General features: G+C 42.2%; 1 protein-coding gene across 1 annotated transcript; it reads left to right on the top strand.

Annotated features, from left to right (window-relative positions):
* Positions 1-373: 373 nt before the first annotated feature.
* Positions 374-13337, top strand: gucy2cb (guanylate cyclase 2Cb). Its single transcript, XM_070990666.1, has 27 exons — positions 374-569; positions 1694-1806; positions 2076-2143; positions 2394-2609; positions 3040-3155; positions 3572-3674; positions 4519-4633; positions 4811-4952; positions 6235-6317; positions 6437-6545; positions 7321-7402; positions 8016-8118; positions 8286-8345; positions 8457-8528; positions 8627-8731; positions 8921-9007; positions 9989-10121; positions 10208-10345; positions 10822-10898; positions 10987-11078; positions 11206-11364; positions 11772-11964; positions 12044-12218; positions 12375-12473; positions 12667-12761; positions 12866-12942; positions 13121-13337. Exons 1-27 carry the CDS (start codon positions 374-376, stop codon positions 13335-13337), a joined length of 3225 nt encoding a protein of 1074 aa, XP_070846767.1.
* The last annotated feature ends 325 nt before the right edge of the window (positions 13338-13662 follow it).

Here is a 13662-nt window from a genome sequence, read left to right as displayed (position 1 = left end):
AGAAGGTTATATGGTCCACCTCTGTGTCCTTAAAGGTTGTATATTAACAACTTAATGTGGAAAAGACAGTTGAGCAGCCACTCTGAGGGACAGTGGGAGCGTGGATCTGACCAGCGAACAACTCAGAGGAGGAAACAGAAAAGGATTACTGGATATTACTCTTCTAAAATAAACTTTCAGCCAAGACATGGTGGATTAGAAACAATTTAATCTCTGGAATTTGCCACAGAATTTAAGAGGAAGTTCTTGGGGACTTTAGACACACTGAACCCTGGAGTAGAAGCGGTGAAAAATAACACATTTAAAAGCTCTATCAGATCATGGACTCTCTTTAGTTAAAAAATTAGAAATATTGGGAACTCCAGAGCTGAAAATGGGAACACGGTGGTGGTGGCTGTGTTTGTGTGTCATGGGGATTCTTGCCGTTCCATGTCGGGGCATCAGGCAGTGTCTGGATCGGACTACAATGAATGTGATCCTGATGGAGGATGACCACTCTCCCTGGAGTCTGAAGTTTGTGAGAGGAGAAATACTGAAGGCCATTGAGACAACCATGGGCACAACAGAAGGTAATGAAATAAGAAACACAACATAAAGACTGTCTGTGCATAATGAATTGTACTACACTATGGACTCAAAAAATATTGTATTACCGTAAATGCTATAGTGTGATCAATATGCCCGTGTATAATGATACAAATGTAAGTATATAGCTGGTTGCATTTGAACACATCTGTAATTTAACATGATTAATGTATATTGCTGAGTGCACTTAATAAAATCTCAAATGCAAGACCTGGCAGCACTTATCCAAAAGTGTTTAGGGTTGTCATACATGTTAGTACTTTGTGTTTTTTCCCCCTAAGCTCTTTTAAGTTTTCATTTCTTGGCTTCCAGCTTACCATGCTAAACTGCACATTATAACGGCTTTGATTTCACGGGCCAAATGAAGTACTGACTGATAACAAATACAATGATGTATAGTCAGTGTAATAAATAATAAGATACGGACCTAGAGGACACAGTCATTGATAAAGTGTACTTAATGTTTTGTAGTTTGATCTTTGGTCTACATTAATGATAAAATTTATTGGTGAATTATTATTGACCACATCTGACCATTAGCTAAGCCCTGCAGCCATCAGCAGGTTCAGGCAAAAAATAATCATCCTCGCAAACTGAAGGCAGGGAAATAAAACACAGTTCTTGTAGATGTAGCTAGCTAGTTAGCCGTCATCTCATAAGTATGATATCACTGATATGATTAATTCAAATAAGGATGAGTGTAAATTTCTCTAAATCCCGTACAGCGCAGCAAAGCTGCTAACATTAGCCTACACTATGTTTGAAGTAGCATCTCAGACTTGCTCCCACTCTATGGAAAAATACTACACAGTGGACTTCTTCTTACATCTTTTTTTGATTTTGGAGAGGATAAAAAAAGTAAACCACCAACTCTTAGCAGTAACAGATTACTCTGATTACTACAGCCCCATGTGCACCTCGCAGATCAGATTGCAGTTGCTAAGCTGTTGATGGATGATTGCTGGTTGGGGAAGGAATTTATTGAACTTTAATTGACACCAATTAAAAAAAATCCTGACGTCATGTTTTTCTTTCTTTCTTTCTTTCTTTCTTTCTTTCTTTCTTTCTTTCTTTCTTTCTTTCTTTCTTTCCACGAACAACAATAAAGGTGTGAAGTTAAATCTCACAGCAGACTTTTCTGGCTTCAACACGTCCATTTATCGACGTAAAGATTGTCAGAGTTGCATATGTGCGGGGGTGGAAGTGCTAAAAGACCTGATGGTAAGTCGCTCTGGTAGTATTCTTGCTTTCAACACCTACTCCTAGACTTGATGCATCATCCTGATTTCGTACAAACAGCCAAACAGGGAGATTTTACTTCAGAAACATTTCCCCCACTTTTCATAGGCTTAAGCACACAGGGGTAGCTGTCACGCATAGTTAAAAGCAAGTACATCAGCACACCTGAACTTGGCCAAATGAGCTGTGCATACAAATGTAAAGCAAACAGCCACACTGACACACTCACACTCATTTGTTCTCTGTTGCAGAAATCAGGCGAACTCGGATGTTCTGTGCTTGGGCCCTCCTGCACCCACGCTACTTTCCAAATAGTTGAGTAAGTGCCAGGTTTTACCAAGGTCATGATTGCACTAGTACCAACACACTTAAAAAACAGCGTTTGTTATGTTTGGCGTATATAAATGTTACAGTATTATACATGTGAAATCTGCTCCTAAACATGCTTCCTTACATCAGATGGTTTCATAGCAGATGTGTTTGTAGATTAGCCTTTCACAAAGGTGTCAATCTCAGTCTCTCTCTCTCTCTTTCCTGCCTTTTCCTCCCTGTTTTTCTGTCTCTGTCAGTGCTGAAAAGGGTCTGAAGCTCAGCACACCCATCATCTCGGCTGGAAGCTTCGGTCTGTCTTGCGACAACACACTTAACCTGCAGCGCCTCCTGCCACCGGCACGCAAGATCTCACACTTTTTCATCGAGTTCTGGAAAGCCAGCAACAAGATCAAACCTAAGTGGGAGACGGCCTATGTTTATAAGAAAGACAGCAACACTGAAGATTGCTTTTGGTGAGTCACTGAAGAGATGTCTTTTAAAGAGCAACCTACTTTTTGTGAGTAAATTAGATGTACAGTGACTTTATTGCACCATCAAGTGATTCTGGTCCCATCCTGGTGATCATTGCAATGGCAGGTCTGCTCTTTTTTTGAGATAAAATGGAATAGCTCTGTCTTCCAGATTCAGAAAATCTGAAAAATCTCTGACATTGTCTTGTGCTAGACATCGCTGAAATACATTAATAAGCACCTGCAGTGGAGGTCCTATTGACCTTATGTCTTTCAACAACAAGGAAGTGATCTGATGCTGTAATTTTGTCTTTTAACATCCAGTGTGCAAGTGAGAATATGTCATGTTGTGTTGATTGACATCTGTTACATGGCTTAGTAAAGCTTTTTTTATTATTTTAAATTTGGAATTTTAAGTGACTTTCTTCTGCAGGTATATAAATGCATTGGATGCAGGCCGTTTTCCCACTGAAATGCAGTCCGCGGTGGTGCGTGGACCACTCGAACTGAAAAACATACTTGCATCACCCAAAAACAGGACAAGCAACTGTAAGTGAAAAACACACATCTCCTTGTCTGCGTTATGCAAATTAAAACTAAGGTATGCAACGTACACCCTGTTTCCCAAACGGCACAGAAGGAGCATTCTGTTCAGAGAACTCAAACATAGCGCTTGAACTTGCTGTGAACGCACACACCACACACACAAAGAAAGACAGGAATGTAGTGTTCAGTTAACTCTGCGTAAAGTGAAAAATGACATATGGCATTTGTGCAATGTGTGCAAACTTGTGCATATAACACAGTCTTTTATGTTATGTTGATGTAGCCATAAAAGAGGACATTTGGTTTGGCATTAACTTTGGTTTCAAGGTTGAAGTGGAAATTTGAAGTTGAGGTTTGACTGAAAATGCATACACTGCTGCTCATGCATACAGTGATACGTACGGTTTCTGTGTTTGCAGTGTTCATCATATGTGGATCGCCAATGGACATACTGGAGGCAAAAAATGGCTCCAAAGAGGCAGACAGCAATGATATTCTATTTATCCTTATCGATCTTTACAAGTCAGTGCTTTTTCCCACACACACACACACACACACACACACACACACACACACACACACACACACACACACACACACACACACACACACACACACACACACACACACACACACACTTCTCTGGCATGTACTATACAGCAGTGATTCCCAATCAGTGTTACTTGCATCTCAGGGCAATGAGTCCTACAAGTATTTGCAAGCTATACTAGACAAAAAAAACAAACAAACACAAAAAACCCTGACATTTGAGAGCAATACTGCATGGTGTACAAGAAAAGCCAGCAGCGTCTCTTTTGTCTCAGGATGTTCCGGGTTGACGGTAAACGACAGTGTTTTATCGATTTTTTATTGAGACACTTTGTCTTTTTTCTGCTGCTGTCAACCTTTCAAGGTCAAACACAGAAATGTAGTCAATAAGGTGGTTAAAGTCTGCAGCCAAATCACTGGTACTGCAAGGTAACCCTGACGGATCTTTACAACTAACAGCTAAAAGGAGGCACAGTCCATCCTCTCTGATCGCTCCCATTCTTTACAGTTTCAGTCTCTGCTGCCTGGCAGCCTCCTCAGAGGGTCAAACACTCCTTTATTTTCTCTGCCATCTCAGTAGTTTTTTTAAGTCTTAGTTTTGTATTCATGTGCCTTATGCACATCCCCCTGCTGCTTAACCAAACGCCCCACTGGGGGCAGTAGAGTTAATGGTTGATTGATAGAGGGGTGCTTTGGGAACCACTGGTGTATACCATATGACACAACTTTTAAATTGACACATATTCTCATTTAAGTTTGTCTGTATCTCTTGGAGTTTTGCACTAATCAGAATATCAGTCCTGCCTCCCCTCCACAGTGATAAATACTACATCAACACGTCGTCAGTGCCAGCCATGAAGAACGTGTTGGTGTTGACGATGCCCAACACCAGAAAATACATCATCAGCACGGACCTCAAAGGCAACAACACGGTGAGGACACTTGTTGTTCCTTGTCCTGCTTTTTAAAGGAACAGTTTGACATTTTTGGAAATACACTGATTGCTTCATGTGAACCAGAGTAATCTGCAGAGCAGTGTGTCAACAGCCGTACTGGGACTAAATCCAGAGTGTTGTTCCAGTCATGAATTTTTCTCCCTCTCTCTGCAGATGAATGATTACATAGCTGCGTACCACGATTCGGTGCTGCTGATAGACAAGGTGATGAGAGAAATTCTTGAAAAACCTCAGTGGGAGATTCAGCAGATGGAGTTTGTCCATGTGAATTACTTCAGAAACACCTCCTTTACTGGTAAGAAGGATGAAGAGATCATCAGAGGAAAGTAAAATTAATCTGACCTTCTAATGCGCTTCACTTTAATGCCAGTAGTCAGTGTTTTTGTTTCTTTTTATGCTTAATAAATCATTTAAGCAAAACTTTTTTGATGAGACAAAACCATGAAAATAGAAATAAGCAATCCAAGACAAAAATGATGTATGGAGATTAATTTTTTTTAAAAAAGAAGAAAAAAAAAAGCATTGTGTAGTAAAGAGGCATCATCCAAATTTAAATGATTCCAATACTCTGATTTATGACCAATAACCTGTAAATAAATGACACTCTGAGCAGCTTCAGCTGTACTTTGTGTTTAGTGCTAAATAGCAAACGTTAGCATACTAACACTAAACTAAAAAACATGCAAATAAAATACCTGCTAAAAATCAGCACGTTAGCATTGTCATTGTGTGCATATTAGTATGCTGATGTTAGCATTTAGCTTAAAGAATTGCTGTGTTTAAGTACAGCCTCAAAGAGCAGCTAGCACGGCTATACACTGTTGTCTAATTGGCCTAATGAATGATGCTCAGTCTAAAAATACTGGAATCAGCTTATGACATACTCTCAAGGTGCAACTGTAAAACTGAAACTCCTCACAGATTACTGGAAAAAAATACTGATGACATGACTCAACTGGCCCTGAAAACAGGCCTGAGAGCTGTCACAGATTACTGCTGTGTGTGAGGCCTAACAGACTGAAACTGTCAGCTGCCATCACTCATTTCTGTTTTTGCACTGACAAGATGAAGCCATGTGGCGCTATAGCCTGCAGATTGCAGCTGTGTGTAATTGGGTGATTGAGAAGTTCCTTCATAATTCACAGTTCGTGTCTGTTCAGCTGTTTTGGCCTTGTTTTCTTTACTGATGACAGAAAAACAATGAAAAAACAAATCAGTTAACACTCCTTTACAGTAAAGGTGAAGCAGACACAGGGAATCACAGGTTGGATTGAGAAAGGCTTTAATAATCAAAGTTCAAAGGACAAAATGGACAGAAGGTCCAAACCATAAGCACCGGCAGGAGCAGATAACCGACAGTTAAACGTATTTATGAGCTGATGAGGGAATAAGAAACAGGTGAGTGAGGAGGAGAAGCAGGTAGGAGCTGATTGGCAGGTGTGGAGGGAAAAGCATGCTGAGGAAGGAGCACAGAAACAGACTGGAAAAACTGTGCCAATAGACGATAAAAACCCAGAAAACACTGCACCAGGACCATGACAGTTTATGTGCAAAGACGTCTCTCTGATTCTTCTCAGGAAGTGCTGGATTATACAAGCTGGACGGGCATGGAGACAGAGACACTAACCTCACTGTCATTTACACCACTTCAGACAACAAGGTACTTTGTTCTCTGTCTTCATCATGATCTTGTCAGTAATAGCTCTCAAGGATCTTCAAAATAAAACCCTGTCGTGCTGAATCTGTGGCTGTCATTTTCTTCTCTCATAGGATCCTCAGTACCAAATCCTATTCACCTTCAACACCGAGGACAACGAAACCGAAGTGATCGAGCCGCACCCTGTCTTCATCTGGGGAGACAGTCTACCTGATTCCACACCAGACCAAAGTACAGCTATAAAACACACACACACACACACACACACACACACACACACACACACACACACACACACACACACACACACACACACACACACTGCACAACAGTTTGATGACAGCGTTAAGCTGACCTGCTGTCAATAAGGTGTGCTGCCAGTCTGCAGTGCAATGATCTGAGATTGAACTCCAGATGTGTAATAAAGAGGGAAACTTTATATTTTTGTTAACTTTTCTGGTCTCTAAGGTGAAGCGGGAAATGTCCTAGTGAGTTTGGAGTGATGTCTCAGTTTCAAGGTTTACAAACTGTTTTTCTTTTACTTGTTCGTGAAAGACAAAAACTGAATTTTACCGTCAGTTAAATGATGATAATCTATCTGGATATATGTTGTACACCTTGTATCGGGGTGGTGACAGCCAGTTAGAAACACTTTGACACAAAGGCACTTTTATACATGTATGTCATCTCATTGTTAACCTGAGTTTTCAAGTTAATAAGTTTTTAGCTTTCAGTGTTTTTCACCAAAACTGGCTGTGTGTATCCTTGTTGGTTTAACAAATGAGCTGAATGCATTTCCTCACTCATAAAGCATCTGCAAAGCGGACTTAGCAAAATACTTCCATGTTTACAACCATTTTTTGCACACTTTTTTGCTGACACCAACTATGAAACCGATGTCAGGAATGTGTTAATAGGCATCTGCCATTAAAAACATTGCTCCATAGTGCCACTAGTGGTCCAAACTCCTCTAACAATGACTGTTTTTTTGTGTGCACACCTTCAGGCCCTGCACTTTATAACATTATTCTCATCGGGCTGACTCTTACAGTGGTTGTGGTGGCCACTATCGCCTTCATTTTCTACAGGTGAGCAATGACTCAAGTTTGTTGTATAAAAGCCCTTATTAAAAGGACATCAACACACGCTGGAAAAGAGAGACGAACAGCTCTGACAGCACACTTACAGGATGTCTAACCCCGAGTGGCAGCTGTTAAATGCTAAAAGACCAACACAGAGGTTCAGTCTGACCGCAGCTTCCATGGCAGATCACAGCTGAATGTTTGCATCAGGTGCAAGAGAAATGAAGAAGCTATCACCATAGACGTGTTATTTTTACACTTTTGAGATAATACAGGATGCTTTCTATCTCTATCAGACAATGATTTTTGATGACTTCAATATGTATAAATGATTTCAGGTTACAGGACTGGAAACCATAATGTTCCATCAGTAGATAAAGTGCATGATGCACGAGGATTGGAGTCTTTAAAATTAATTTAAAAAAGGTTTTCTGGTTCTCTTCAAGAGATTTTTCTGACCAACCTGACGAATTTCAAGTTGAATGATTTCTGTGTCCTGATCTTTGAGCCAAGGGGAGTTTAAGTGCAGGTCTTGGCCATTTAGATCCCTGTACTACGATGTGCGTCTTCACAGCTAGTTCATCGCTTTACCTCCTGCTGGTATTTGTTTCCTGCGTAGTCAGAACAAGAGAGACCGTGAGCTCAGGAAGCGCTGGTCCCACATCGCCTCCGATCTCATCACACTGGCGGAGACCAATGAACTCAATGTCATCTCTCTTAAGGTAAATGAGGTATAGGGTGAGTCAGCATGGAGGCTTTTTCAACACTCTCCAGTGTTGACTGAACGATACTATAAAGTATAAAGAGTTATCATTGAACATGAAAGCACCAGCACTAGAAAAACCAGGACATGTTTACTGATAAAAGGCCTTTCATCTGCCCCCATCAGATCGAAGAGGAGAGAAAAAAAAGGGATTTCAAGATTCGCCGTGCATTCTACGATAAGAAGGTAGCTGACCACAACATCCTGCAGCAGTTTTCACATCAATCAACATGCACGGTACCAAACATGAACATTTAGGCCATGCTGGTGTGACTGATGCTGCTGCAACATTTTCAGATTGTGATCCTGAAGGAGCTGAAGCACTCCGATGGGAACTTCAATGAGACCCAGAGGATAGAACTTAACGCGGTAAGATACGCACACAGAAGCAGCAGGTGGTTTGTGTGATGCTGAGTTTTTATGGATTTAATATCCTCACGCGCGTCCTGTTCTTCTTTTATCTGCAGCTCCAGCAAATTGACTATTACAACCTCACAAAGTTTTATGGCACAGTCAAGTTTGTTGAGGGTGTGTTCGGTGTGTTTGAGTACGGAGAGAGGGGGTCGCTCAGGGTACGTATTGCACACATTCACGTCGAGTTCATTTTCTAATTGTTTCCATCATACATTAATTGAGACACAAAGCAGTAGCACTCACAGCACACATAACGACTACTTCCCTAAACCTTACCGATTTATGTCCCTGCAACATGAGTAAAACACATCCACAAACAATTACCCTCCGTCCCTTTCCTCTTCCAGTACGTGCTGAACGACAAGGTTTCGTACCCAGAGGAGACCTTCATGGACTGGGAGTTCAAGATCTCCGTCATGTACGACATCGCCAAGGTGAGACGGACAGTCTGGGCTCAGCTGATGAACAACACACTGCACCGCTGACCTATGATATGTAGGTGTCATATGTTCAGCTCGACACAAAGGCACCTCCACATGACAGATACCTGACAGTTTCACATATGGAAGACAGACTGAATGTCAGGGACTGTACATTGCCAGAGTCAGATTGCTTTTTAGTATTAAAAACCAGACCAATCATATTTTTTAAATGAATGTGGTCAATTGTTGTGGTCAGTTGTTGCTTCCTAAATTTGAATACTGGTCCTTTTGTATTTCCTTAGTGTGTATTTTGATATAAACACAGACATATTTAGCGAGAAAACTGCACCTGAACTTAAACTCTTCAAAATAAAAGCACCCATACAGGAGAAGTTTTGCTGAAATAAGATGGACTTAGAATCTTTTCTCATAAAGGAAATTACCTATACATCCAACTTTATGACTACCCAGCCAAATAAATTGTGATACTCAATATTACTCTATTTGAGTGGTCGGCAACATAAAACTCATCTTGGTAATTTTGAATAAAGTTTAGCTTGTCAGAGTATGTGCTCATCTAGTCGCTTTAATAAGAAACCTTCTTGAGCACCAGATAGGCTTATGAATTGTAATTAGAACTTTTCACTCATTCCTCTCTGAGTTCATCCGAATATCTAATAAAATGATCTTGTTTTACTCTGGAAAAAAAAATAAATAAATAAATAAAAGCACAACAGGATGTAACACAGCCACTGTCACTTCCTCAGTCATGCTTCACACCACGTGACAGGTCATGTGATTAATAATATTACTGATGCCATAACTATGTTTGGGCTTTGTAAGGTTCATATCAAGCTAATGTTTTTGACTTGAATGACACACACGTCAGGACTTGTTATTGCAGTTCCCCCCACCAGCCAGTAGATGTCAGTAAAGATCACTCACTGAACCCTCTCGTCTCGTTCTCCTCTGGTGTTTACATCCTCTGTGCAGGGCATGTCTTATCTCCATACCAGTGACATCCAGGTGCATGGTCGCCTCAAGTCCACCAACTGTGTGGTGGACAATCGTATGGTGGTGAAGATCACAGACTTTGGCTGCAACACCTTCCTTAGCCCCGGCGCAGGTCAAACCACAGTCCTCCCTCACTGAGTGTTTGCCCATTCCTTCACTTTCACCACTTTCTTACATTCTCCTTCCTCCTCCTCTCAGACCTGTGGACCGCTCCAGAGCATCTGAGGAAACAGGGCACCTCTCAGAAAGGAGACGTCTACAGCTTTGCCATCATCGCTCAGGAGATCGTTCTCAGAAAGAGCACCTTCTACACTGAGTGCTGCTCCGACCGAGCAGGTGTGACACACTTACACAACTACTGCCCAAAACAAAGGCCCATCCTCACAGGCTGAGCTCCTGAAAATGAAAAGAATGAAGAATATAATTATTTTCAAGTGACTGTCTGATATTTAGTGGAAAAGGAGGAGAGTTGTGTATTTTTATTTTATCTTATTTTTTTGCTGAAGGGAGGGTAGTCCTTTCAGTATCTTTAACATCTTAACAGTATCTTTAAAGAAACATGTAAAATGGGATTTGGAGAGACACATAAGCACGATTCCCATTAAATGGATTAATAGAGGTATTCAAGCTGCTGTACTGCAGTTTGTTTCAGTAAGGGTTGTAGGAAAATGCCTTGTTATTGTTCCACTGTGGTCATGAGGCAGTCAGTCAAGAGCCTGTTTGATCCAGATCCAGTGTTTTGCTTTCATACACACACTCAGTAATATAATATTCTAACTTTGCAGGGAATTAATCTGTGTGTTTCCCAACAGCAAAGCTGTCCAAGGTCATCACGTCCTACTTCAGACCTGATCTTGACTCTGACATGGCTTCAGAGAAAGAACTAGAGGTGAGTTGATGCCAGCTGACATCTGCGAGTCTGTGTGTGTGTGTATTGTCTGATGCGTCTTTAAAGCTTCGCGTCCTCTGCCTACAAGGTGTACACGCTGATAAAAAGCTGCTGGGATGAGGATCCAGAAAAAAGACCTGACTTCAGGAAGGTAGAAAACTGTCTGGGGAAAATCATCAGGTATTTACTGTCTTTACTTTCATAGACCCACTGGAGATGTGATTGATGTGTATTGCCATATTTAGAAATTTACCACATATTCGTAGTTTTTTTCAGTGGAAGTTTATTTTTCTCTCCTCTCCCTAAGTAACATCCATAACCAGGAAAATGAGAGCTACATGGATAACATGATCAGACGGCTGCAGATGTATTCCAGAAACCTGGAGCACCTGGTGGAGGAGAGGACGGCCCTCTACAAAGCTGAGAGGGACAGGGCAGACTGCCTAAACTTCATGCTGCTTCCTGGGTCTGTTTACACTCAAGGAAGCACGGCACACTTTTTAGACACTGGCCAGAAAGCACTGATACCAGAATCATACATGTCCCCTGGTAGAGAACTGTTTGTGGTGCTAAATGCAAATACCTGCTCCAGCAGAACCGTAGCACTTTCCTAAAAGTAGACTAGTAGTGGTGAAGAGTGCATGAAAATAGGCAGCAAGCAGAGAAGCAAAGCTAGTAAAAACAACGGTTAAACAGTCAAAATGACTTATTGGAATGGTTTAATGGTTGAAATAAGTCTTTGTGGGTGTACATTTGGGAAAAAAGAGGGGAATCTCTGCTTTAACTAGAGCAGAACATTCACAGGTGGACCTTCCTGTTTCATCTGTCTGTCTCTCTCTCTCTCTCTCTCTCTCTCTCTCTCTCTCTCTGTAGTCCAGTGGTGAAGAGCCTGAAGGAGACCGGCGTGGTGGAGCCGGAGCTGTACGAGGAAGTGACAATATATTTCAGCGACATCGTCGGTTTCACCACCCTGTGCCAGTACAGCACACCGATGGAAGTCGTTGACATGCTCAATGACATCTACAAGGGCTTCGACAGCATCCTCGACCACCATGATGTATACAAGGTACTGACATGGGTGGAGTTCGATAAAGAGACAAATAGGTAGACAGGACGGAACCATCATTTCATCCATCTACCTTCAGGTGGAGACGATTGGCGACGCCTACATGGTGACCTCTGGGCTTCCGAAGCGAAATGGGAACAGGCACGCGGTGGATATCTGCCGCATGGCGCTGGACATCTTGGCCTTCATGGGCACCTTCCAGCTCCGGCACCTGCCTGGCATCCCTGTGTGGATACGCATCGGCGTGCACTCAGGTAGACGGCGGCCGCATTATTTGTAAATGGAACCGAATCCTTCGACAGCCTTTGCTCAGCTGACTCACCACCCCTTGATCCACTCATTTTCTGATATCCTGTAAACGGTTGTAATCGAGGATGGAAAACTGACCGAATGTTGGTTTGTGTGTCCAGGTCCCTGTGCAGCAGGTGTTGTGGGGATAAAGATGCCCAGATACTGTTTATTTGGAGACACAGTCAACACTGCTTCTCGTATGGAGTCCACAGGACACCGTGAGTCGAGAGATAAACACATGCCAAGAGACACTGAATGAGCAAACTGATTTCCACTGACATTAATGCTGCCAGCGAGTGTGGCCCAGCTGTGCTGCAGTAGCAATGCACTGCTCATTATTTGTGCAATTAATCAATGTAATGAAATGAATTTTCACAGCCAAGCTTTGTTTTATCTTCCACTATCCTCCAGCCCTGCGGATCCACGTCAGTCAGCCCACTATAAACATCCTGCAGAGGACAGACTGCAAGTTTGAGTATGAGATGAGAGGAGAAACGTATCTGAAGGTAAAGATGAGCCTCTGCATTGCATTTACTGAACATGTCAGACACATGAACCAGTCTGAGATGAATGCAGCAGCAAAATAGTGTCAATGTGTGTGTTTTCCAAGGGTAAAGGAACAGAGACAACCTACTGGTTGACAGGTGAGACGGGCGAAGACTACGACCTCCCGACTCCACCCACAACGTGAGCAAACCCTCCACCTAATGAAATCTGTTGTTGTTGTTCTGACTTTACTCAGCTTTGCATATTTAGACCTCAGATTTGTCACTAAGACCTGTATTTGGAACTCAACTGCACATTTACTGTAGCTTGACAGGATAGTTGAGACGCACATGTTTAAACCTGGTTCCTGCTTTTCCAGGGAGAACTTCCAGCGGCTCCAGCAGGACCTGGCCCACATGATCCTGGAGTGTCTGGAGCGCCGCTCTCGAGGATCTGTCCGGAGGAAAAAGACGTTGTCAAGTCAGAGCCAGGAGGACGACAAGGACCAGGAATCAGAGGTGGAATCTGAGAGCGACCACCAGCTTGAGTACCTGCAAATGGCCAGTGTGGATAACACCCTCAGCACCTTCCTGTAGTGCAAACCTATTGTGGAGCACAACCTGATGGACTGATGAAGTAAGAGTGGAAAAGTAGCCAGCAGAGAGGGAGGAAGGGACTGCAGCACGGATGTTACAAAATATACGTCATACAAAATAATTGCCTTGTTTAAGACCTAAAAGTCTCAGTAAGGATATACACTGCCTGGCCTGAAAAAAAAAAAGTTGCCACCTGGATTTAACTAAGCAAATAGGTAAGAGCCTCCTATTGGATAATTAGGGCATGGGCTATTATCTTTCAGCTGGCAGCAAGTTATTTAACCCCAACTGATGCAATGAGTAGCTTCATTTCTTAAACAACCAC

The sequence above is a fragment of the Chaetodon trifascialis genome, chromosome 21, assembly GCF_039877785.1.
Source record: "Chaetodon trifascialis isolate fChaTrf1 chromosome 21, fChaTrf1.hap1, whole genome shotgun sequence".
NCBI classification, from domain to species: domain Eukaryota; kingdom Metazoa; phylum Chordata; class Actinopteri; order Chaetodontiformes; family Chaetodontidae; genus Chaetodon; species Chaetodon trifascialis.
Note: the sequence above shows the minus strand (reverse complement) of the source record. Positions and strands in the feature narration are given on the sequence as shown.